Source organism: Seriola aureovittata, chromosome 20, assembly GCF_021018895.1.
Source record: "Seriola aureovittata isolate HTS-2021-v1 ecotype China chromosome 20, ASM2101889v1, whole genome shotgun sequence".
Taxonomy (NCBI): domain Eukaryota; kingdom Metazoa; phylum Chordata; class Actinopteri; order Carangiformes; family Carangidae; genus Seriola; species Seriola aureovittata.
The window spans coordinates 383,817-410,364 of NC_079383.1; the positions used below are offsets into that span (position 1 = coordinate 383,817).

Below are 26,548 nucleotides of genomic sequence, written 5' to 3' on the forward strand. Positions count from 1 at the left end.
GTTTGAAGTTAAAAGCATTGAACACCAGCCTGGTCCATCACTTTTTAGTGTCCCCTGGAAACACTTCCTGATGAAGCTGTTTGTGTCGGTTTCTTTCAGCCTCAGTGTTTTGAGCTTCAGGGCCACCGTACAGACCGGTGCCTGTTGACGTGACGATGTCTTTGGTGGAGTCAGATACCTGACCAGTCTGCTGTGACGTGTCTGGTGGACTGTGGTTTGGGGCTAGGGGGTAAATAAGAAAAGTCAAAGACCCCTTCAGTTTCCATGGAAACGTCCTCACTGTGAGAACGGAGATGACACCAGAATATAAACTGTAATACTGCTGCTCTGTAGTTCCTTCTCAGTACCTTGTCTGTCTGTAACAATGTGGAGGAGCTTCTGTTTCATGGGTCGATCAAAAGGACCAGAGCCACGTTCACATGTTTCAGTCTATTGATTACTGATCAGTTTTTACTGATCACAGTTTTTCAGCTTCAGGGAAACTGTTGCTTTCCTAGACCTGAAACCAGGTGGTGTGATCCAGCTCAGTGAACATCGCAGAGTGATGATGTCACTGACAGACACACAGGATCACTGTGATGGATTACCTGACCCAGGTGAAAACTGTGGACTGGTCCTTTAAAATCAACCTACAAAGACATAAACAAAGTGACGTGTGAAACATCACTGAGGTCAAAGTGCTAAAAACAATATACATCTCAAAATCTGCATCTAGGGTCACAAGGTCACGAGGTCAGCGACTCTAAAGAAGGTCAAAGCACTGTGTGTGTGCTTCCTGCTGTTACAGATGTGTGTGTGAACTGAAGCCTCATCACTTCCTCTGATGTCAGATCAGCTGATCAACAGGAGACAATTTTCTCTCTGAATCTCTGATTTATCAACTTCATGAAAAGAAGTGTGTGTGTGTGTGTGTGTGTTAGAGTGCAGTGTGCGGGGGGCAGTACATACTGGATCACTGAAAGGCTTGGTGGAAGCGGGGCAGTGTGGTGGGGGTGCTCAGGTTGGATATGAAGGGGAGCCCCTGTAGTGGACTCTCTGCAGCCTCCGGGCCCTCAGAGGACTGGGGGGGCAGCTGGACGAGAGGTGCGGGCTCTTCGGCGGGTGGGTAGGCGACACCCTGCCCCCCGCTGCCCCCCGCCTGGTTGTATGGGGGCCCGTTGAGCGGAAGGAAGTTGAAAAGCTGTGAGAAGTCCATCAGAGAGGAGGACGAGGCCAGAGAGTCGCCCGCAGCGGCTGCCGCCGCCGCTGTGGACATTTTGGACAGGGACACGTCCTCGCTCGCCCCCTCCAGCCCCCCCACCTGAGGCTCCAGCTCCAGTTTGGAGGAGGAGAGCTGTGGTTCTGGGGCAGCAGAGGAGGAGGAGGGCATGCTGCTCTGCAGCTCCATCAGGTAGGTCTCCAGTTCTCCCTTTAGGTGGTGCTCCCGCTCCGCAGAGGAGGCGCTGTATGAGGTAAAGTTGGAGCCCAGTGGGTACTTCAGAGAGAAGGGGTGTGTGTGGGGGGGGAAGGGCTCTGTGTCCAGGACGGGGCCTGTGTACATGTTGAGCTGGTGCGGTCTCGGCGTCAGCATCCCCGGGAGCTCGCCCTTGATGCCCCCGGACGCCAGGTCGTAGACAATGGGCTCCAGCGAATCAGCTGGCTCAGTTTTTACCCTCAGCAGCTCCTGGGGGTGGCTCTTCTTCATGTGACGTGTCAGGTGGTCCTTCCTGCCGAAGCGCTGGGCACAGTACTGACACAGGAAGTCCTTGCGTCCAGTGTGCACCACCATGTGGCGTCGCACGTCCTTCCGGGTGTAAAATCGGCGCTCGCAGTGCTCGCAGCGATGCTTCTTCTCTTTGGTCCCGCCTGAGGACTTGCCGGCGTGCGTTTTGAGGTGCTCGAGAAGAACCCCAGTGCTGGGGAACGGCTGCAGGCAAACCTGGCAGGTGAGGTCTCCGCTGTTGGCGGCGTGGAGGGCGAGGTGGCGTTTGAAGCCCAGCTTGGTGTTGTAGCTCTTGCCGCACTCCTGACAGGTGAAGGCCTCCTTGTACGGGTCGTGAGTGTGCAGGTGGTTCTTTAAGTGATCCTTGCGGTGGAACATTTTCTCACAGTATGAACACTTGTGGTTTTTTTCCGGTGAGTGAGTTGCCATATGCCTTTGAACACAGACACATTCTATGAGCAGAACAATCATGGTTAAGTAGCATGCTTTACACAGACACACAAACACATCAACACATCACTGCGACTACTTCACACTATGTTACAGTAAAGAAAAGCAACATGGCGCAGCCTGCAGCGCCGCTGGCGCTCTGTACCGTAGCAGCTTGTATTTGGAGACGAACGCCTTGGTGCAGTCGGGGTGGGAGCAGCGGTATGGTCTTTCTCCTGTGTGAGAGTACGAGTGCACCTTCAACTTCTCCAGACTGTTGAAAGCTTTCTGACACTCCTGGCAGGGGAAGTTCTTCTTGGGCTTCCCCTCGGCTCTCCTGCGCCTCCCCGTGGGTGGCGTGAGCTTGGCTTTCTCCAAGATGTGGTCACGGTGGCCCTGGGTTCCTGTGGCCATGGCACCCTAAGGCAGACCAGCTACATGGACAGGGGCGCAGAGCCCAACTAGTACTGATGCAATTATTCTATCCAGTTTTATGTGCTCAACACCGCCCGGACTCAGAGGCCTGCAAGACACAGAGAGAGAGGATCATGTGAGCGGTTGAGCTGAGGTCTGAGGTTCAACTTCATCTAATGATCCTGGATGTTTACTGCTGACATCATCAGAATGATCAGCTCACGTTATTCCTGCAGGAAACGTCATTAATGCAGCAGCAAACACTGATATTCAGCTCAACATATATGATGCAGAGACACAACAACACAATACCTGTACAACACTGGACCTCATCCAAATATTAAAAGTTAATAATGTGTTTTTTTTTATCTTTTTTATCTCATGATTAATAAACTAAGAAGATTAGAGCCACAAAGTTTAATCTCAGAATCGTTAATTTGAAGTCTAATTAACATGTAATTCTATATCTGGTGACTTTTATCACTTTTTTCTCATTTCTGTTCTTTATGTTCTGTTGTTCCTTACAGGACCTGCGTGGAGGATCTAGTGACATCTAGTGGTGAAGCTGCAGATTGCAACCAACTGAACACCCCTCCCCTCCTCAGCCCTCCCTCTCCAAGAGTGAGAACCTACAGTGGCCTTCAGGTAAAACACAGAGCTGGTCTCTAGAGCCAGAGTTTGTTTGTCCGCTCTGGGCTCCTGTAGAAACACGAGGACCTGCTGTAGATATGGAGCATCATTTTGAGCTGATTACATTCTTTTATATATATATTATATATATTATATTCCATGATCTCCCTAAATCCTACCCACTGGCCCTTTAATTCTGTCAGTGAACATTAACATGTTGGTATCATCATTTAGTGACTAATATGTTTATGTAAGAAAAACAAAACACATTTGGTGTCGTATTAATTATTAGTGTGTAAACATCGTGTGCAGGAGTGAGGGTCGCTGGCATTACAGTATTGTAGCAGCTGCACCTGGACAGGTAGAGGAGCTGCAGCTGTCAGGTGACTGACAGAGGTCAAACATCTGAGAGCAGGTGGAAATAATAACTGGCTGCATTCATACAGCACCTTAATGTCCAGAGCTTCATAGGTCACATGATCACCAAAAGAAGTTCATGACATTAGCTGGACTTGTCTGTCTGTGGTGATCTCAGTTAAAAATGAACCAGTCAGTCTTAGTCTCCGCCCCCATCTGAGAGGAGACTGTTCTTACTTCAGTACATGAAGTCTTCAAAGCATCTTAAAATGAAAGTCATTTAAATCATATGGTTCAATTCTTTTAATGCACAATAAAACTTAATGATCATGTAGAAAGTCTGTGATCACTGTTGGTTTGTACTTGAGGAGCTCAGCTCGTCTCACTCAGGAACATGTTTTCACTGTTTCTGAAGACGATGCTGTTTCATTCATCAACAACCCTCCTGATCAATATGATATTACAATATTAGTTAACACATATTAAACCAGCATGACTCACTGTCAAGCTGCATTCACAAGAGCTATGTCTCAGCTGACCTCCCAGGACACTTCTACCTTCTCTACTTCAGAGTTCACTGAACACGTCTTCATCTGTGTCAAAGACAAACTGTGTCTGTCCAACAGCAGCAGGACTGGACCTCTGCCGTGAACACAGGTGATCCAACCACAGGTGAACAGCTCATCTGTCCACACCTGGCGGCAGAATGACCATGTGACACATGAATCATCTCTGTTTACAGAGAGCGAACTGTGTAGTTGTGTGAAATAGTAAAAGAATATAGAAGATCAATATGTGGTGGTTCATGGTGACATCATAAATCAATGCATGTGAAACACTGAGACTGGGACCAATCAGTCAGTAGAGTGGGCGGTCCTTCAGTGTGGCCACATGGTCCAGACCACCTCTGAATGTGGTCTGAGTGGTCGGATCTTTGAACAGATGTGATCGGGTGCGACCAGGTGTGAACAGGTCCTTAGATATAAGAAACAGGCGATCAAACTATTTTTCAGGCCAAACGAACAGATTATTAATCATTCTAATAAAGTCAAGCCGCTGCTGGTCATCAAAACAACAAGCCTGCTGTGATGTCATAGTGGGAGGAGCTTCCTGCCACTCATCTACAACTCTAGTCCAGACATTAAGGTGAATGAAGGTCAGAACTAAGAACAAAATTTAATTGACTCTCAACATTCATTTAAATGTTTTTAGATTTGATGAACTGAAAAGATTTTATTCTACATGTTACGATGCTGGGCTCCAGCCCCCCCGCGACCCTACTAGAGGATAAGCAGTAGAAAATGAATGAATGAATGAATGTTACGATGTAAGACGTGACGTCTTTTATATGTATTGACTATTTGATTGATTGACTGATTGATTGATTGATTGATTGATTGATTGATTGATTGATTGACTGATTGATTGATTGACTATTTGATTGATTGATTGATTGATTGATTGATTGATTGATAGTAATGGTCATTGGCTGCTGATGATGTTTTCACCATCGTAGATGTGTGAGTCTACAGAGGACAGAATCAGAGGACAGAATCAGGACAGAGGACAGAATTAGACGACAGAATCAGACGACAGAATCAGTGGATGGAATAAGAGGACAGTGGACAGAATCAGACAACAGAATCAGAGGACAGAGGAAAGAATCAGACGACAGAATGACAGAATCAGAGGACAGGATCAGACGACAGAGGACAGAATCAGGACATAATCAGAGGACAGAATTAGACAACAAAATCAGACGACAAAATCAGACAACAAAATCAGACGACAGAATCAGACAACAGAATCAGAGGACAGAATCAGGAAAGAATCAGACAACAGAATCAGAGGACAGAATCAGTTGACAGAATCAGGACAGAGGACAGAATTAGACGACAGAATTAGACGACAGAATCAGAGGACAGAATCAGACAACTGGATCAGTGGACAGAATCAGGACAGAGGACAGAATCAGAGGACAGAATCAGGACAGAGGACAGAATCAGACAACTGGATCAGAGGACAGAATCAGGACAGTGGACAGAATCAGACAACAGAATCAGAGGACAGAGGAAAGAATCAGACGACAGAATGACAGAATCAGAGGACAGGATCAGACGACAGAGGACAGAATCAGGACATAATCAGAGGACAGAATTAGACAACAAAATCAGACGACAAAATCAGACAACAAAATCAGACGACAGAATCAGGGGACAGAATAAGAGGACAGAATCAGGAAAGAATCAGACGACAGAATCAGAGGATGGAATAAGAGGACAGTGGACAGAATCAGACAACAGAATCAGAGGACAGAATCAGGACAGAATCAGACAACAGAATCAGAGGACAGAATCAGTTGACAGAATCAGGACAGAATCAGAGGACAGAGGAAAGAATCAGACGACAAAATCAGATGACAGAATCAGGGGACGGCATAAGAGGACAGAATCAGGAAAGAGTCAGACGACAGAATCAGAGGATGGAATAAGAGGACAGTGGACAAAATCAGACGACAGACTCAAGAGGACAGAATCAGGACAGAGACAGAGGACAGAATCAGAGGACAGAGGAAAGAATCAGAGGACAGTATCAGGACAGAATCAGAGGACAGAATGACAGAATCGGACAACAGAATCAGATGATAGAATCAGACGACAGAATCAGGACAGCATCAGAGGACAGAATCAGGACAGAATCAGATGACAGAATGACAGAATCGGACGACAGAATCAGATGATAGAATCAGACGACAGAATCAGAGGACAGAATCAGGACAGAGGACAGAATCAGAGGACAGAATAAGAGGACAGGATCAGACGACAGAATCGGGACGGAATAAGAGGACAGAATCAGGAAAGAATCAGACGACAGAATCAGAGGACGGAATAAGAGGACGTAATCAGATGACAGAATCAGACGACAGACTAAGAGGACAGAATCAGGACATAGACAGAGGACAGAATCAGAGGACAGAGTAAAGAATCAGAGGACAGTATCAGGACAGAATCAGAGGACATAATGACAGAATCAGAGGACAGTATCAGATGACAGAATCAGAGGACAGAATCAGGACAGAGGACAGAATCAGAGGACAGTATCAGGACAGAATCAGAGGACATAATGACAGAATCAGAGGACAGAATCAGGACAGAGGACAGAATCAGAGGACAGTATCAGGACAGAATCAGAGGACATAATGACAGAATCAGAGGACAGAATCAGGACAGAGGACAGAATCCGAGGACAGAATCAGAGGACATGATCAGAGGACAGAATCAGGACAGAGGACAGAATCCGAGGACAGAATCAGGACAACAACAGAGGACAGAATGACAGAATCAGAGGACAGAATCAGAGGACGGAATAAGAGGACTTAATCAGGACAGAGTCAGACAACAGAATCAGAGGACAGAATCAGAGGACAGAATCAGAGGACAGAATCAGAGGACAGAATCAGAGGACAGAATCAGGACAGAGTCAGACAACAGAATCAGAGGACAGAATCAGGACGGAGTCAGACAACAGAATCAGAGGACAGAATCAGTTGACAGAATCAGGACAGAGTCAGACAACAGAATCAGAGGACAGAATCAGGACGGAGTCAGACAACAGAATCAGAGGACAGAATCAGATGACAGAATCAGGACAGAGTCAGACAACAGAATCAGAGGACAGAATTAGAGGACAGAATCAGGACAGAGGACAGAATTAGACGACAGAATCAGAGGACAGAATAAGAGGACTTAATCAGACGACAGAATCAGAGGACGGAATAAGAGGACAGAGGAAATAATCAGAGGACAGAATCAGAGGACAGAATGACAGAATCAGAGGACAGGATCAGACGACAGAATCAGGACAGAGGACAGAATCAGGACAAAATCAGAGGACAGAATGACAGAATCAGAGGACAGAAGACAGAATCAGAAGACGGAATAAGAGGACAGAATCAGAGTACAGAATCAGACGACAGAGGACAGAATCAGAGGACAGAAGACAAAATCAGAGGACGGAATCAGAGGACAGAATCAGGACAGAATCAGACGACAGAGGACAAAATCAGAGGACAGAATCAGACGACAGAATCAGACGACAGAGGACAGAATCAGACGACAGAGGACAGAATCAGAGGACAGAATCAGGACAGAATCAGACGACAGAGGACGGAATCAGAGGACAGAATCAGAGGACAGAATCACGACAGAATCAGAGGACAGAATCAGGATAGAATCAGAGGACAGGATCAGGACAGAATCAGAGGACAGAATCAGAGGACGGAATCAGGACAGAGGACAGAATCAGAGGAAGATGTTCAGAGGAGGATTTCCCTGCAGCAGCTGGAGAAACCAACACTCTCCTGAAACACCAGAGTCGACTGGACTGATGAGGGACAGACGAAGACCAGGACCAAAGAGTCAACAGGACGAGGTGCTCACTGTGCATCAACACATGATCAAACCAGCATCATGGACACAAAAACAAACATATGTAAACGAGCAGGTCTCACACTGTAAATCTCAGTTCACCCATTCAACTTAAATGTTTATTGGAAACAGCTGCACTCAAAACTTTAGTTTTGTACAGTAACATGAAAGTTATCAGTTCACCTGACACAAAATAAATGAGTCACCTGACCCTCGTCTGACTGGAAATTTATGTCACTTCAACATGACCTTTTTAATCACACAACAAATTACATTTGATTTAATTAAACATTTAATTATATGTTATATCAACAGAAAGTTTACATGTTATATGACTTAAAATTATGAGGTTACTGAATCTGTATTATGTTTAGTCAACACAAATAAATTAATGTGTCATAACTTAGTGATTTCATGTACAAACATCATCATATGTTGGGAGTTTAAAGTCAAATGAACTTAAACTTTTTCATTACTCAGCTGAATCCCAATTCACTCACTCAAAGATTCATTGGACAAAAACTTTCCAGTACAGTAACGTGAAAGTTGAGAACATGTGATACATGACCCGCGGCTGCCTTGAGATGTTTGTCATTTTGACACAAAAATTTCAGTCAAATAATTTTTGTTTTAATAACATAAAATTAGAACTGTATCAGCTTTATAAATTAAAGTAAAATGAACTCAAAAATCATTGACTTAGCATTAAAAAAATCATGTCCACCTCACAAGGGATGAGCGTTTGTTAAGTGAACAAAGTTTTTATGTCATTTTGACAGTCTTGAACATTTGAATAGACTTAACAATGAACCTTTATTCGACAGTAGAAAGCATCATGTCTCATCAGTCATGTGGTAGATTCTGTTGTTTTTAGTGACTGTTGTGGCTGTGTCAAATTCAGAATGTCATTTTATAATTGAGTAAAGTTTTTTAGTGTAAATAGTTTTGCTCTGTGTCTTTACTTGGTTAATAAAATTATAACAGTTCAGACCAGGAACAACACAGATGATATTTAAAACTTCAGAATAAATGTCCAAACTACAGACACTAAATGGTCTGTGATAAACAGCAAATAGTGTTTCCTCTGGTGTTTGTTAAAGTTAAAATAATCCATAAATAATAATGATTTGACTAAAAAACAAGTTTTACACGTTCAGCTCAGTGAGGCCTAAAAAACGACAAGTTCCAGAGAAAAGAGAAAAACCTGTTGATTTTAGAAATAAAATGATCTAACTCAGCGTCAGCAGGTTGTTATAGATTCATAAAAACGTATGAATTTAGACTGTGAACACAGAAGCTGTGACATGAAACAAACAGCCAGCCAGAGGAGTCGGTGTCAGCCTGCTTCAGTCTCAGTCCACTAACTCTGCATAATCTGTCGTTTCCACATATGGACAAAGAATTCCAATAAATCAGCTGGAATTATTTAATTGTGTATTTCAAATAAAGAAATCTATAGAGTTTTAGCTTTTACATTTTAAAACAAACATTTATTGTAATAAAACACAAAACTGGGCTGAATATAGATGAATAAATCATCCACTCAGATTATATTAATATTGAAAATTCACACTAAAAGGTTTTTAAAAAATCACACGGGGAATTATCAGTGAGCAGAAATTTATGATCTGTAATCATTCTTCTGTCAAATTAAAAATACTCATTTATCTTTATTGGTAATAAGTTTGAAGTCTTTGTGCAGCTGACACCACGTACAGTCTGATATTTTTCTATTACTTTAATTAAATTTATTATTAGTATTTCCTGTAACCTGACAGATGAAAACAGTCAGAGGACTCAGTCTTTGAGTCTTTCTGCTGTTGAAATGAAGTTATCAGAGTCACTCGTGTCTGCACTGATTCCTACATTTCTAACAGAAATTACCTCAATTACTACGAATAACTACACTAATAATTAGTTATTACTTTGTAATAATTAAGACTTATTAGAGCTTGAAATTATAAAGAGCTGAACTTTTTCACATCAATAAAAGAAACTTACATATTCTTTAGCAAAAACTATTTTATTCTCATTACTAACCCTTGATTGGATTTGATTTAATTTGATTTTAACACATGAATGAGCTTTTTATGATTCATGATTTGTTTTGGTAAAAAGTTTCTGATTTTTATATAATTTAAAAAACAATATTAATAATGATAATACACTATCTAGTCTGTATCTAGTTACTCACTTCCATCTTGACTTTAGCTACTGAATAAAAACATTTATCAATAGAAATAGAAACAAGAATTACATGTTTCTAATGATTTTGTTGATATTCCTTCAAAATAAAAGTGCATGATAACTCAATGTTACAACAGCATAGTTAATGTTAATGTCAAGACAAAAATAGATCTTTTATAAAAACCATTGTTCACAACAGCAGCTTTATATTTCAAATAAAAGAATAAAGTCTGGGACCAGTTTGACAGAGACTGGTCAGACTGGTCTGTGTGCTGGTCCAGATCAGTCTGATGATAATACAGACTGACAGAAACATTAGACACCTTACCCCCAGACTAACTCAGGTCTAAGACCAGTGTTACCATGGTAACAATCAATGACACCTGAATTGACCAGCAGCACCCAACAACAAGAAACAGGAAAACATAGCTCATAACTTGTGGTTTGCTAACGTTGTTATGGAGAGGGTGAAGAGAAGGGAAAGAGCTTTTAGAGACGGCAGCCATTTTTTTTCCAAATCCGATTTTTTCATTGTTTCACTCTTCCCTGAATTTCCAAAGTAAAACATCCTTGTAGCTGTTCAACTCTTGTTAAACACAAAAACTTTCTGCTGAGGTAAATAGAGTTGACGGTTGCTCAGTCTGCCATTTTTTTTATTTGCAAGAAAGTCTTAATTACTCAGAATTCATTGTACCACAGTCCGGGATACTAAACTGCTTTGTGTAACAGATGAATTCAGACTCAGTCTCTCTGAAGTCTGACTGTTCTATCTGAGACAGTCAGAACCCTAACCCTCTATCTGAGACAGTCAGAACCCTAACCCTCTATCTGAGACAGTCAGAACCCTAACCCTCTATCTGAGACACAGACAGAACCCTAACCCTCTATCTGAGACACAGACAGAACCCTAACCCTCTATCTGAGACAGTCAGAACCCTAACCCTCTATCTGAGACACAGACAGAACCCTAACCCTCTATCTGAGACACAGACAGAACCCTAACCCTCTATCTGAGACACAGACAGAACCCTAACCCTCTATCTGAGACACAGTCAGAACCCTAACCCTCTATCTGAGACACAGTCAGAACCCTAACCCTCTATCTGAGACAGAATCTGTCTCTGTGGAACCAGGTCCTGGTCTCAGCTGCAGTCACACTGTCTCAGGACATAAAGCAGAGTTTACACAGAACAACAACAACAAGTCTGAAGTGTGACAGATATCACTGGTCTGTATGTGACACAGCAGCCTCAGACCAAGACAACCTCAGACCCGTAGGTTTCTGGTACAGGACAGGTGTCAACAGAGACTGGAACCAACACTGACAACACACTTCAACAGCAGCGGGAACCATGACACAAACACACGGACTTCAGCTGTGCAACAACAACAATAAGAACAAACCAACAACAAATCAACATAAATATACAACGACAACAAATCAAAGACAACAACAACAAGGAGCCAGTGATCTGCAGCCACACTGCAACTACAGACCTCTACAACCACACTGAGAACCAAGAACCAGACTGAGGATCAAACTGAGAACCAGATTTAGAACCACACTGAGGATGACACAGAGGATCACACTTAGAACCACACTGAGAACCACACTTAAAACACATTGACTTCAGGTGTTAAAAGAAGCTGCAGAAGAAAATGTGAATCTCTGCCTAATTAGTTTGCCTGAAGTTCCGCCTCCATTTTGCTGCTTTATTGACAAGTAATAATTGTTGTTGATCAGCCTCTGACTGACATCAGCATGATCGATACCTGCACTGGATGTCAATGCGACACAGTTTATGGAGTAAAAGTGAAAGAGCGTGGCGGAGTGTGAGTGTGGCCGCTGCGTGGTTCGCAGTTCGGGGAGTGAGATGCTCGGATCGATCCGGACATGTTGACACCGCTCTGGTGAAGTGTGTGCAGCCGTGAACAGGCAGCTCCATGTGAATGCAGACTGAAGGAAAAGTGACATTACAGCTGAAACCAAGTGCGTCTGTTGCTGTCGGTGTCCATCGCACTGCTGCTCTTATTATATTAAAAATAAAGCCAGTGTGGAGGCTATGTTCAACTTTACTCAACTTTCCCTCATTCTGCGGATCCCCGTGCTCTTTAATGTTCGTGGACACTCACCGTGACACTAATATCACCAGTGACATAATTTATTTTATTTTTTTCTCCAGTACTTGTACCTCCCTTGGTTTTCTCTGTGGTCCCAAACTGGGTACTGATTAACACTAACTTTTTCCCCAGCTCACCCCTCTCTCATAATTTAAATAACCCCGATATTTTAATTCAAGAACTGTGTAACCGTTTACTTAATTTACATCAAACTTACCCCGGACGCTTTAACATCCTTTCTGTTGAGTTTTTCTTCACTTTCAACTATTTTCCGAATTTTTAATAATTTTTTTCTCATATTTTTTGCTAGACGCGGCGGGCCTGAAAATTGTTTGCTTTCCCCTCTTTCGAGCAGCCATTGTGTATGCGCTGCGATGCAACCGCACTAGGATTTAGCCACGCCCATTCGAAGTTCCGCCCCCTTGTGCCTTTTTGATTTGTGTAAGTCGCTGCCACTTTCCCTCCAGTGTCAGTTACAGTCCCTTTCAATAAAACTCCATTTCTGGACTTGCTAGATGTACTGTCAATCGTTTAAAGTTGGTTAAGTCCGATATACAACGATAGGAAGAGCAGCGTGTCGGCCAGGAAATGCTATTCGCTCGGTGGGCTGTCAGTCAACGTGGTAACTTTTCAGAGGCTCCTATTGGCTGACCCTGCTGTCAGTTGTCGGTGACGGTGTGGGTGATTTTCCTGGTGCGCTGTTGCAACAGCGAGACTAGAGTTGTCTTGAGCATGACAGGGAGGTTGTGTCTTACGGCATGTGTAGCTTAACTAGCTAGCTACATGTAGCGTAAAGCTGTCCGCTAGCGTTTAGAAGCAAAAGTCTTGCTAGCATGCTAAAGGGATATAGATGTCAACATCATCTTTGAAGGCAGGAAGCTGCACAGGCCTGTCGGTTATCACGGTCTTTTTAAAAACAGGATAACCTTCACTGGTGAAGAGACTAGGCGCATGCACACATTCATTAGCCTGGAGAAAAGCTGGCATTTGTCAAAGGTAGGTGTCGTGTAGCTGTATCTCCCTCCACCCCTGAAGCTAGTCCTTCTATTTTAATGAGAGGTCAAAGTTTCCCCGTTTTCCGTTTGGTGAAATCAGTGAAGGTCAACAGTGTAGTAACGTTACATATACTGGAGGGAGGGGGTCCGGGGGCTGCGTCACCAAACTCTGTTGAGAAACATAAAGTTTACGTAAGACGTGTTTATTTGTAAAGTGAACACCACACGTCGTTATTAATTAATACGTTTTTCCTATAAAGGAACAGCAGCTGTTAAATTCGGCATACACTTTAAACACCAAAATGAGTTACAATAAAAATCAAAAGGATATTTAAATACATCAAAACTCAACGTGTTTATAGGATAAAGTGGGAACCTGACCTGTGGCTTTGTGTAGTATAACTTCTAGTAGGGACTATAAATATGATGTATCATGATTTTATATATACAGAATTCTGGAGCTGTGTATGTTTTTGCTGAATATAATGTGATGTGTTTTCTCTCTACATATGAGCTGCACATGTATAGAGGCCTGTCAAAAATAAGCCTTCCATAAGTCTAAATTATCCCACAGCAGAGTGTTCGTATTTGTGTGATAGATGTGATGTAGTCATTTGTGCACAGAAATGCAGTGAAAAATTCTACATTTTAATAAGAATTACTTCCCTTGTCAAAATTAGAGCCTGATTGATATAGTGGTTATCACAGATACATCAGTATTGTTGTCTATGTTTGCTGACAAGTAACAGCAAACTACACGTACAATATGTTTGAATTAACGTTAAGGATAGGACAGTAAAGACGGGACAAGGAATTAGTGACAATGAGGAATGTTCTGGTTCTTGGTCGGCACCTTAAACCCACAGCTGCTATGGTTCCCCTCAGGCTTTCATTTTTACTGCAAAGCAAAAGTAGTCAGATCGATCAATCTGTGTTTTATTATCAGGACGCAAGCTGCAGTTTTCCCACAAATATCTATTAACAATATACATTATTATAATATCGTTGCTCAATATACATGTAACTTCATGTGTCATCAAGTGTTTAGGTTTGTCCAACCAGATATTCATTTTATTGTCAAACTGACATCAGCAAATAAAAGTGTGTGAACATGAATTTATAGAACGTGGAGCTGATTAGTTGTGTGACTGACTTCTGTAAATATTAAAATGAACTAATCAGGAGAAGTGTCTGCCTGCACAAACTGAGCATCTTTATGTTGTCTGTCCGTTCAGATCCAAATGGATAAAAATCACAAAAAACTTCGGAATCAGGACAGTAACCCGTGCATGGAGGTAAGATCCCCACCTTCACACTCCGTCAAACATCTGCTGCTGCTGGAACGTCTCTAATCCTGCGTCTCTGTTTCAGGAGAGTGATGCCTCCCATAAGTGTTTGGATGCCTCCAACTACGATAAGAGAATGTGTTCAGCTTATTTCCAGAGATATAAGGACTGCAGGAAGTACTGGGTGAGTGGTTTTTGGGAACCATGCAGCTGGATGAACGTGAACATCACAGACCTTAGCTTTGATACCAGCAGCCGTACCTGTGGTTTGTCTAAACTCACCTGTTCATGTTGGGTAGACAGCAAAGCTTCCTGTCCCTGACGCTGCAACAGCCCCTGGTTGATCAGGGCAGCTGCACAGTGAGGGGCAGAAGGGGGTGAGGAAGAAGCAGTGAGTGGCAACACACTTTGATCTGCAGAAGAGTCGTCACCACAGAGGGAACCTTTGGTAGAGAACAGACTTACCTGTCCTTATTTGTGCTCACCTAAAGGTTCCTTTGGTAGAACCATTAACAGCTCTCCACTGGTTTAATGTCACAAGATATTTACTGCAGACTGGTGGAAACTGAACAACAGAGGCGGCGATATGTTTCACACGAGCTGTGTTATGATAACATGATGATGATTTTACATGTTTGTCTCATGTTAATGTAAAGGTCACATCAGCACAAGGTCCTTTACACAACTGTGACACATCTGTCCCTTAATTATCATTGGTTATGTTTTAAAACATTGTTCATTAAATGAACAAATGATAAATCACAGGTGAAGTCACTTTAGTTGCAGTGAGGTTTATTTTGTATTTTCAGTGTATTCGATCTGACCTGACCTTAAATTCAAATAGTGCAGTTCTGAGTCATTTAATATTTTACTGATGTTGGACAGAGGTTTGTTGTTACTGTAAACTGAACTTCACAGCTCTCCAACAGGAAGTCATCAGAGGAGCATCAGCATGATGCCATCCTGTGGTCGCTGTCACAGACACTGACGGATTACAAACATTACTCTAAGACACCGAGTTACTGCAGTTACCTGCACCACCTTGTTTTCTTTTGGAACAACTGCCATGAAAGTATTACCTTGAAAAATATTTATGAACAAATACAGTAAATCATTTTCTTTTATAATAATGCATAGATGTGTGAGATGTGTTTAAATAGTTTTTATCTAGATATGAAATAATCCATAGAAGAAGCTTCACTGGGTTTTAAGGAAACAGTTTGTACAGTTCTCAAAACAAAACAGGCATTTTCAGTTTTCATTCAGTCTCAACTGTGAGGCCATAACAATGACATGTTCATCTGAATAACTGAATAACTTCACATGAAGAACTAAGACCTTCAAGCCTCTTGTGTTTGTTTCCATTCAGCACAACATCATGTTGGAGAGGAGGAGGAACGGAGTGAGGCCCGACATGCCCACTGCTGCAGAGAGGAGGGAGATGCTCACTGCTATCGGAGGAAAGCCATACTGAAGACCAGCAGGGTCCCACAGAGACCAGCAGGGTCCCACTGAAGACCAGCAGGGTCCCACTGAGACCAGCAGGGTCCCACTGAAGACCAGCAGGGTCCCTCAGAGACCAGCAGGTCCAGGAACCGGGCCTACACACCCTGGTGATGCTGCTGGGTGACCGACACTAACTGAACTGTTCTCAGGTCACACTGAACTGAACATCTGTAGCTGGACTTTTATTCTGAAATAAAAAAGGAAGTATTATTTATTGAGGTTATTGACCATGTGACATGAACTGACATAGTATGAAGTGAATTAAAGAAAATTTAAAGTATTTTTTGTTATGGTTTGAAAAGTCCAAGGACCTGATCCAGAAAGTGAAACTGAACCTGAACTCTGAGATCGAACAGCTGATCAGAGTTCGTTCAGTCAGCTGTTGAGCGTGTTCGCTCAAGTATCCAATAGAGTCAGTCTGTTAAACTCACATTTATTCAGTGGAATCGACTCATTTATCCGAGTTAATGGATGATCTATGATTATAACTTATCATCTGGTCCAGGAACAGCTGAGTGAGTTTATTGATCTGCAGCTGAAAAATGTTTCTCAACATCATATTTAATATCTGTATTTAATATAATGTAAACACTAACTTATGCTGTTTAAACAGTAAGTACGGTGGCCCTGAAGCTCCACATTCTGCAACTTCAGAAAACACATGAGCTGCAGACACTCAACACACAGGAAGTGTTTCCAGGGGACACTAAGAAGTGATGAACCAGGCTTTTAATGCAATGCGTCTAACTTGGGACGTCACAGTTGGGCAGAGTCCCCTGGAAACACTTCCTGTGTGTGTGTGTGTGTGTGTGTGTGTGTGTGTGTTGCAACAGGAAAAGACAGAAGTGTCCATATGATTCTGACCATATCCCTTCAGTCCCACCCCCTCATCTCCATCAGTCTGGTGTTTGATTTCCCTTGTTCTGATGTTTTTGCATCATCCTGGTTCTGTACATGAATCCAGACCTCCGTCAGTCTGATCAGGTCTCAAAGAAACAACACAGATATAATGTTGGATCTTTTTAAGATTTTAGACTGAAAGTTTAAACGGTAAACAGTCGGTGCGTTGTGGTCGGTGTTGACATGAAATCTCCTCCTCGTGTTTGGTTGTTGAGCTGCAGTGGAGAGGTCTTCATTCTGACTTTAGATCTGTGATGCTGCAATCTGATGTTATCTACTGATCAACCTGAGGAGTTGTGTTAACAAATATACGTCATGATTGTAGAAAATATATATACATGATATTATTATGTAGTTTGATTTAAATCAGATCTTCACACTGGTTAAATGTGTGAGATGTGATGAGGTGAGTTTATCCAGAGCTGTAGACCAGGACCAGGACCCAGACTGATCAATAATCAATCAATAATCACATTTCCTGCAGCAATAATAAAATAAAAAATACCTGAAGTATGAAAGTAATAAATATTATTAGAAAAAAGCATTTAAATAACAGTATTCATAATGCAGCAGACTGGGGGTCAGTTCACATCCCTACAGTGTATCATATGATTGGTTTATCATTGACGGATCATTGACGGATCAGGTGAAGATGAAGCATCACCTGTCCAACAGTCACAGGATGACGTACATAAGTATTTAAACTGTCTCTCCTCCACATTGTAGTGACTCCAGTGATGACTCACCTGCAGCAGGTAAGACACATTAACACATTAATAACTGAACAATAATGATGAATCATCATGGAATCAACTTAAAAAATAGGTTTCTTTATTAAAAAATATAAAAAAGGTCAATTATATCCAGAAAACGTTATTTCCCTTTTTAATAACTTGTATAACTTGTTACCTGAGACTGTTTCTCTTTATGTTCTGTAACCTCTCTCTCTCTCTCTCTCTCTTTATTATATTATTACTTGTATGACATTTTTACTATCATAATTATTAATATCATGATTTCTAAACAGAATATGATTTTCTTATAGAACATAAGTAACTGATGTTTAAGTTTATAATGTATGAAGTTAAATAACCTTTATTCTTTAACATGTCAGTGTTAATTGATCTGTACAACTACAGGTTGTCATGGTTACGTGAATAAAAAAAGATAAAATATTAGTGATGAATGTGAGAGTTGATCTGATGCTGTACGAGCTACTGTTCCTCACTGTTTACCTGTCGCTTACCTGTCCTTATCTCTGCTACGACCAACCAACACCTGACCCCAGCCCAGCTAACTCCACCCACACTGTGACCTGGGGGCGGGGCATTTCACGGGGGCACACACGTCGTCACCTCGGTCACAGGTAGGCTGTACGTTATCACCGTTAGTAGCCGTTATGTAAACATGCTAATAACTGTCCTGATTTATTCAATGAGACAAACATTCATTAGATGAATTTAAGTCTCTTCTTCGTCTTATAAAATACAGTCAACAGGAAGTTCTAGTCAAACTAATGTCTCTAAAACAGCGAAGAAGATAGAGCTGAGCTAATGTTGAGGGTTAGGGTTAGCTAAGTGTTATTAATTAGCATTTAGCCTACGTGCTGACGTCATGTTACGCTGCAGGTTAGCTGATTGTCACAGTTGATGACTTTAAGTTGTTACACTGTACTCTGAGGCCTCGTGACGTCATCAGTTAGTTTACAGTGATCCTGAAAACCTGTTAATATGTGTAATTAATTATCGTAATTAACTCTGAAACAGTGAGTCCATTAATTACTGAGTCCACTGACAGAAATTCACCTGAAACATTTGTGAATTTTGTTTTATTAATTACAAATATCAAATATTCTCAGAGTGAACATTTGCTGCTTATGTGTTTGATATTATTTTAAAGTGGCCTTTTATAACCACATAGTTAATCAAAAGATTATTGACTTATTAATCAATAATGAAACTAATTGTTAGTTGCAGCTTGTTTCTGCAAAGGAGCAAAGAGACTGATGTTACTTTGAGTCTATATTCACCTGTGCTGCAGTGTGAGGTCACTGCATGGACAAGGTGTGGACTCGGGTCACATGACCTCGGCGTTTGCACAAAACACTGAGTTTTTTACTAAAGTCTGACACTTAAGGTTTCATTTCTCCTTAGCTGAGGGAGTTGCACAACATCTCTTGAAAGGTTTCAAAAAGTTACAAAGTTTACAGCAGTGAAAGAGATTTTACAGCAGCAAAATTCTGCTGTTTCCATGGAGACAGTCGATTTGCTGCCGTTAGCACTTGTGACACCTGTTATCTCATCCTGTTGATTTGACAGGAACTTCACCAGGTGAACTTTAGTCACTAAGGTCTTTTCTTTAAGTCCTGAAGGTATGAGACTAAGATAAGGGAAAACCTGAAATACATTTTAAGCAAACCTTCAGGAGACTGAAGGTGTTTTGTGCAGCTGAACCAACTGTGTGATGGTTTCTGATGTGACAGAATAAAGAAGGACGTGAACACCTTCAGATCTCTGCTGTCACCTGCTCATGGACGAGTACGTTGATCTCTGCTGTTCCCTCGGGTGAGATACAGTTTCCTTCATCCCTGATACTCAGCTAGTCATGCAGGAGTAACGATAGTAAAGATCCACCTGACTAGACTTGTGATGTCCACCTCTGCCCTGTCTCAGACTTCCTGTGTGGATGGCATCACTCATCCTCTCCGCCAAAAGACTGAGGAGTGACCGCGCCCGTCGGAGGAAGGTGTACAGGCTCCTGCAGAGGAAACTGGTCTGTGTTCATGTAACAGTTTTAACCATGTATGTTTGGCACATTGATGACATAATAATAACAATAAAAACTTTATTTATGAAGCACTTTTCAAAAACACATGGACGTGGCTGGGGAGAAGAGCCGGGACCTGGAGAAGCAGCAGAAAATGGATTTCTGGACGGATGAAAGAATAGATGAAATGATGAATGACTCATCGATCATCATATATTGCCTCAGCTCTTCCTCTTTTATTCCAGATGTTTCATAAGGTGGGGGTGAAGGCGGGGAGTCTGTGTCGGCCCACCTATGTTTACCCTGAGGAGGTGAAAACGCTGATACGCTCCGTCTTCCCGCTGGACGTCTGTGACTACCCCGACCCCTCCCACCACCAGGTGAGTGTGAGTCACTGTTCATCAGTCTGAAATCAGTCAGCGCAGCTCCTGAGGTCAGATCACATGATGACCGTGAAGCAGATGTTCAGTACAGATGTTCAGTGACAGGTCTCACCTCTGGAGTTACATAAACCAGAGACAGTTGGTCTCAGGTGAATCTGGAGGTTAAAAAGATGAATGAAACCTAAGAGTCAGGAAACAATGAAGAGCAGAGGGACTGTAGCTGTGTCTCAGTTCAGGAACCAGAGGACTCAGTCAGAGCGCTGCTCCTGTTGCCTAGCAACCCTGACAACACATGACTTTAGTTTTCAGTCTCTTGGTTTTAGCAGTTGTACCGTTGTTGAGCTGAAACACTGTACTGACATTTAACAGTGTGATCCTCAGACTCTCTGTCACTGTGGTTTACTGACATGTTATTTTCATCACCGGAGAGCAATGAATCATGGGATATGTTGGACCGTGAAGGATCCACCTGTTGGAGCCTTCAGCAGAAGAAGGACGCACCTGAAGGAGTATCGCTCTGTTAATCAGCAGTGTGGATCAGTCAGTGTTCTCCAGACCTTCGATGGCTTTTTGTTCATGTGACTGATCAGTGTCATGCCGTCCTCTAAGACCTCTGATTGGCTGTCAGAGCAGCCAATCAGAGGTCAGCCAGTTAGTTTGTTTGTCTCTTTTCTGTTGTCTCTTGGTTTGGACCAAAGGTTTGGTGTTAAAGTGGATGTAACAGAGACTCCTCCTGTCTGACCTTACACCTGAACAGGTACGTCCCAGTGTAGATGAGCTGTGTGAGAATGATCTTTATTCTAGGATAACCTAATGTCCTGATGTGTACCTGTGTGTTTCAGGTGGTGTGTGTCACTACAGAGGATCTACACAGAGTTGACCTCAGCTGAAGTCTGTGTCTCTGCAGTCTGAACCTTTGTATTGATCTTGTACAGTTATAGATTAAATGACTGTGTGTATTATTCCTACACAGTGACAGTAGGTTTATTATTACCTGTTTGAAGGTGACAGGGAGCTGCTGTCATTGGTTGTTCTGTGTGATACAGTATGAATGGACTGTTCAGGTGACTGTGTTTCATTTCATCATCAGTTCATCAGTTCATCATCAGTCAGCTGTGATCACTGTGAATTAAAACAGTAGTTCAGTGAGTCAGGTGTTCATCTCATTCAGCTGTTGAAGATACTGCAATACTATTGTACTATAATACTATAATACTATAATACTGTTATACTATAATACTATAATACTATAATACTGTTATACTGTTATACTATAATACTGTTATACTGTTATACTATATTACTATAATACTAAATACTGTTATACTGTTATACTATAATACTATAATACTATAATACTGTTATACTGTTATACTATAATACTATAATACTATTATACTGTTATACTATAGTCAGTATAACAGTCAGAACAGTCAGTACAACAGTCAGTACAACAGTCAGTACAACAGTCAGAACAGTCAGAACAGTCAGTACAACAGTCAGTACAACAGTCAGTACAACAGTCAGAACAGTCAGAACAGTCAGTACAACGGTCAGAACAGTCAGTACAACAGTCAGTACAACAGTCAGAACAGTCAGTACAACAGTCAGTACAACAGTCAGTACAACAGTCAGAACAGTCAGTACAACAGTCAGTACAACAGTCAGTACAACAGTCAGAACAGTCAGTACAACAGTCAGTACAACAGTCAGTACAACGGTCAGAACAGTCAGTACAACAGTCAGTACAACAGTCCGTACAGTCAGTACAACAGTCAGTACAACGGTCCGTACAGTCAGTACAACAGTCAGTACAACGGTCAGAACAGTCAGTACAACAGTCAGTACAACAGTCCGTACAGTCAGTACAACAGTCAGTACAACAGTCAGTACAGTCAGTACAACAGTCAGTACAACGGTCTGAACATCAACTGACAAACAGTTCACTGATTTAAAATAAAGGGGGCGTGTCACTATGTGCGTGTGTCACGTGGCTCTGCCACCAGGGGGCGCTGCAGGCCTTCACTGACCTGTGCACTGGGGGCAGAGCAGCAGACACTTTGAAGGGGCGTCCTGGGACTTTTAATTTGAAAAATTAAAGTCGTTTACACTGGAGGTTTCCGGGCTCAGTTAAATCCTGGACGTGCGAGTGATTACTAACTCTAAGACTTGGCGCGCTTCGGAGCTGGCATCATCATCATCATCACCTTCCTCCCACAGCAGCAGCAGCCAGTGTGTGAGAGGACAGTTGAGGACAGTATGGGAGACCTCCGTGTTGCCGCGCTGAGCTCTGACTCCAGTCCCAGCCGGTTCTAGGTGAACGGAACTTTGTGTGGACCAGGACCCCACGGGGGCGGCGGGGGTGGGGGGGGGGGGCGGTCATGGAGAGCCCGGCCAGCAGCACGGACACGTCGGAGAACAGCGGGTTGTCCCGGGGAGAGCCGCCGAGCGGAGGACGGTCGGAGCTGCTCATGTACCTGAGCTGTTTACCGGAGAGATACCGGACCGCCAAGTTCAGCCTGGCCGCCTACCTGCTCTGCTGGGCTCTGTTCAGGTGGTACCAGGTGAGTCTTTGTGACGTCAGAGTGAGCTTTAGAATTGGTATAATCATCACAGTAACAGTCTGATGAAGTAATGTTCACTTTAAAATGGGTGTTAACAGGATCCTGCTGAGGAGGGGAATAATGTGTGATTGATGTAATTTAATCTTAATCTTTAATCTTTTATTTCTTCGCTTTTACTTTTCGACTACAGCTTCAGAGAGTTATGATCAGTTGAGTCAGACTCAACCATATATGTATATACATACTGCATATCTATACACACACACACACACACATATATATAAACAGTATATGTCAGTGGCCTGGTATCATCATGACTACAACACAGTCTGCCGCCCAGGTTAATTATTCAAAGTTAACTATAATTAAGAACCAGTGAGTGACTTTTCAGCCACAGATCATTCAGCTGTTTGTTCACTTCAGTTTATATGAATCAATAAATTCACTCAGTTGGACTCAGTTTTCAGTGTGACAACAACCAGGTTATTGATACAGTTATCACATCATAAACTGACTTCCTGTTGGATCATAACACCAAGCCTGAGGAGGAAACTTTACCTGGACCTGATCCATCTCTCTCATGATTATTCAGTTCAGTGTGAACATGAAAGTTTTTAAACGTCTCAATGTAAAAGTTCCTTGTGAGGGTTAGGATATTGTATATTGTATATTGTTAATGTACGGTGGCTCCTAAGGACAAAACACACGAACATTTAGGAAATTTGTTCCAAATACAAAAACAAAAAACACATCAAACATGTTCTAAATCCACAAATAACAATAAAAACACACATGACTGATGAAGCTGTGAATATTTGAACAGGAAACAACAGACCAGCTCTGTGTATCTAATCAATAACTGATGAAATATTCATTATTTGTAATATTGATTTATTAGTTATGGAATAAATGGATACGTGTGAATCAACAAAATAGAAAGAAAGAAAATAAATAGATGACGTCCTCTGTGACAGCTGGTGTCACATCTTGTAACCTTTGTGATCTTCTAATATCAATATTAATATTGATCAGTCCAGTTCGTTAAATTATGTAGTTATGCACTGATATGAATGTATCCTATGCAAAATGCCTCTATTCACCTGTCCATAGTGACAGGACTATCCTGGGAAATAAAATATGATTAACAGACTGAGTACAACCCTCATCAAACATGCGTCTGCAGCTGCCTCCATTTTTCCCGCCATTAGAAAAAAAGTGTTCGTCTTAATGAAAATGCTTCATGAGCTCAAATCGGATAAAGGTAACACACCTGGTTGGGTTCTGTTGTCATGGTAACCATGTTGCTACGGTAGAAAACACAAACACAAACCTCATCATCTCATGCGGGTTGAAGTCATTTTGTGCCGTTGTGTGTTTGTGGTGTGTTTTGGAACATTGTAAATTTTGGAGGTGCAGAGCTCCGCCCACAGCTCTGACATCATCTGTGCCCATGATCAGTGAGTGAGTATTGATCGGTCCTGATCAGAGTCTGGAGGAGACGGGCTGTAACGTGGAGGAGCAGGTGTTTCTGCATGAGCGGCTCAGCTGACTGTTGGTGTCTGCAGCAGGAACCAGTTCTGAGCCGGTGGAACCAGTTTCTGTTCCAGGTCACACCAGTGAAGTGACTGAACCGACTGTTACTGCGTGGAACCTCATTGTCATGAGCAATCAATGAGCAGATGATCAGGGACTAATCCAGACAAGGTGAAGCAGCGGGTTCACACTCGTTACATCAGTAAGGTGTCTCCAGTGGAGAACCACTGGTCCAAAGGAACACCCGGTGTTTATTACTGGTGTCTTTATGAGTTTGATTCAAACTGAGTTTCACTGGTGTGTTCTGTCTCCAGGAAATAGCCATATCTCCAAGACGCTGACAACAGCTCTCACCTGCTCACACCTGCTCACACCTGCTCACCTGTTCCAAGTCGTCATATGTGACTGTGTTAAACACTGTGGTGCTGTGTGACAGAGTTTAGGTGAAATGATCATTTTCATTTTCACTGAACAAAATATAAAATGATGATGATATGATTGTTGTTGGATCATGTTCCTCTGCGTCTGGAGAACATGATCTGTAGGTCGGAGCGTCTGTAGCTCCACAACACTGATGGTGCTAACAATGCTAATGCTAACAATGAACAACAATGAGACAAATTGTACCTTCATCACATAAACTGCAGCCGCTGTGATTTGGATAGTTCACTTGGTCACATTGAGATTCAGATTATATTTGGACTGTCGTGGTGACGGACTGAGGCCCCTCCCCCTCAAGTCTGAGCGTCGCCCTGTGGTTCAGAACTTCAAACCTCCTCAACACCACCCTGCAGTCACAGCTGTGAACACTGACCTGAAGTCCTGTGAGGTCACTTCAGTGTTGTTTGTATAAGACAGAACCTTTGTGCACTAATATTGATCTTGTTTACATAAAGCCCATAATTCATTCGTTCATTCGTTCATTCCTTTAAACTGTACAGTGGCTTCCTTCAGTGGCTCAGCGGCAGGAAGAGAGCAACATCTTTCTGACCAGGTGTTTCCCCTGCACCACTTTCACAACAACAGTCGTCCTTGATCTCTGAAGTTCAACCACTGACCTTTACATGACCTTAGCCTGAAGGTCATCTGTAACCTTTGACTCCCCCAACAGCAGGCCTGTACTGGTGTATACCACACAGAGAACTGTCAGAGAAGGTCTGTGTGATGTCACAGAGAGAACCAGGACCAGGACCAGGATCAGGGTCAGGATCATGTTTAGGATCAGGATCAGGGTCAGGATCAGGTTTAGGATCAGGGTCAGGATCATGTTTAGGATCAGGATCAGGGTCAGGATCAGGATCCAGCTCGTGTTCATAATCTGAGGAGACAGGCTGCAGTTCCAGGCGCAGAGGAGTCCTGACCTGAACCAGCCTGTAACAGGAAGTCTTTCAGAAGCTGTCAGGTGGTTTCATCATGTCAACACTTGAGTGAAAGTCAGTCTGGACTCTGAACATCGACTTGACAGAAGCATTATCAGGCTGAGAGAGGGGAGGGTGTGTCAGGAAAGAGGCTGATCCTGGAGGTGAAGAACGTCAGTGGTTCAGGTTCATGTTCTAGACAAGAAAATTCATGTAGAGAATCTGCCTCAGGCCGCTCTCTGCTGACTGATCCACTTCCTGTTTGAGCTGCTGATTCAGATCATGTGTGCAGACCTGACTGCTCCTCACTCTTCACATGTGGGTTTGGAGTGAAAAACTTTGTCTCTGGGTTTAATTGAGGTATTTTTGTGTTGTGGTTTGTTAAACCACATGAATCCAGTCTGGTTCTCCTCCTGCTCTGAAGTCGGATGGGGTTGAGCTTCAGCTGTTAAACCGGTTGTTGCAGATCTTTAAAGTTCTGTAACTATTAAAACGTCTAAAAACAACTAGACCTGTGTTCTATATCAGGGTCGGCAGTCCACGGCTCCTCGGCCCTTCTGCAGTGGCTCCCTGTGGCTCTGAAACAAATAAAATAAGATCAATATAGTCATCGTCTCCATAGCAACGTTTACAGCCCACTGCCTCTTCCTGCCGCCGATAGGCTAAGCTTGAGTTTGGGACCGCCGGTAAGATAACCATGGATAAAGTCCCAGAGGAAAAAACTGGCCTGTTCTCATGTTTACTCTTCTTAAAGCTTTTAGGCTGCAGTTACATGTTTTATTCATTTCAAAGTGGGTTACTTTTTATTTTTATAATCCTCCACAAATAAGAGAAGGACTCAATAGGCCTGCATAGATCTGTTTTATTTAAAAGTAGGCGTACACATGCCAGAGTTTGTTCCTCCTGTTCATAAGAGTTTGGTGTTTTGCTTATAACAGGTAAAACACCAATAAAACATCAACAGTTTTTTTGTAGTTCTATAATTTCATA

General features: G+C 42.5%; 2 protein-coding genes across 2 annotated transcripts; one reads left to right on the plus strand and one right to left on the minus strand.

Moving 5' to 3' along the window:
- Window positions 1-603: 603 nt before the first annotated feature.
- Window positions 604-12,781, minus strand: plag1 (pleiomorphic adenoma gene 1). Its single transcript, XM_056363989.1, has 3 exons — window positions 12,485-12,781; window positions 2,298-2,654; window positions 604-2,135 (listed from the first exon to the last, which is right to left on the minus strand). Exons 2-3 carry the CDS (start codon window positions 2,543-2,545, stop codon window positions 953-955), a joined length of 1,431 nt encoding a protein of 476 aa, XP_056219964.1. The 5' UTR covers window positions 2,546-2,654; window positions 12,485-12,781; the 3' UTR covers window positions 604-952.
- Window positions 12,782-12,992: 211 nt separating this feature from the next.
- Window positions 12,993-16,334, plus strand: chchd7 (coiled-coil-helix-coiled-coil-helix domain containing 7). The gene is made up of 4 exons (XM_056363991.1): window positions 12,993-13,263; window positions 14,498-14,557; window positions 14,634-14,732; window positions 15,918-16,334. The coding sequence occupies exons 1-4, from the start codon at window positions 13,219-13,221 to the stop codon at window positions 16,020-16,022; spliced, it is 309 nt and encodes a 102-aa protein (XP_056219966.1). The 5' UTR covers window positions 12,993-13,218; the 3' UTR covers window positions 16,023-16,334.
- The last annotated feature ends 10,214 nt before the right edge of the window (window positions 16,335-26,548 follow it).

Bases quoted from the DNA above. Each gene is read 5' to 3' on its own strand.
- plag1 (XM_056363989.1), bottom strand. From the start codon at position 2,545: ATGGCCACAGGAACCCAGGGCCACCGTGACCACATCTTGGAGAAAGCC. The intron at 2,136-2,297 runs GTACAGAGCGCC...CTGTGTTCAAAG, and splicing joins TCCAAATACAAGCTGCTACG to GCATATGGCAACTCACTCAC.
- chchd7 (XM_056363991.1), top strand. From the start codon at position 13,219: ATGCACACATTCATTAGCCTGGAGAAAAGCTGGCATTTGTCAAAG. The intron at 13,264-14,497 runs GTAGGTGTCGTG...CTGTCCGTTCAG, and splicing joins AAAGCTGGCATTTGTCAAAG to ATCCAAATGGATAAAAATCA. The intron at 14,558-14,633 runs GTAAGATCCCCA...TCTCTGTTTCAG, and splicing joins ACAGTAACCCGTGCATGGAG to GAGAGTGATGCCTCCCATAA.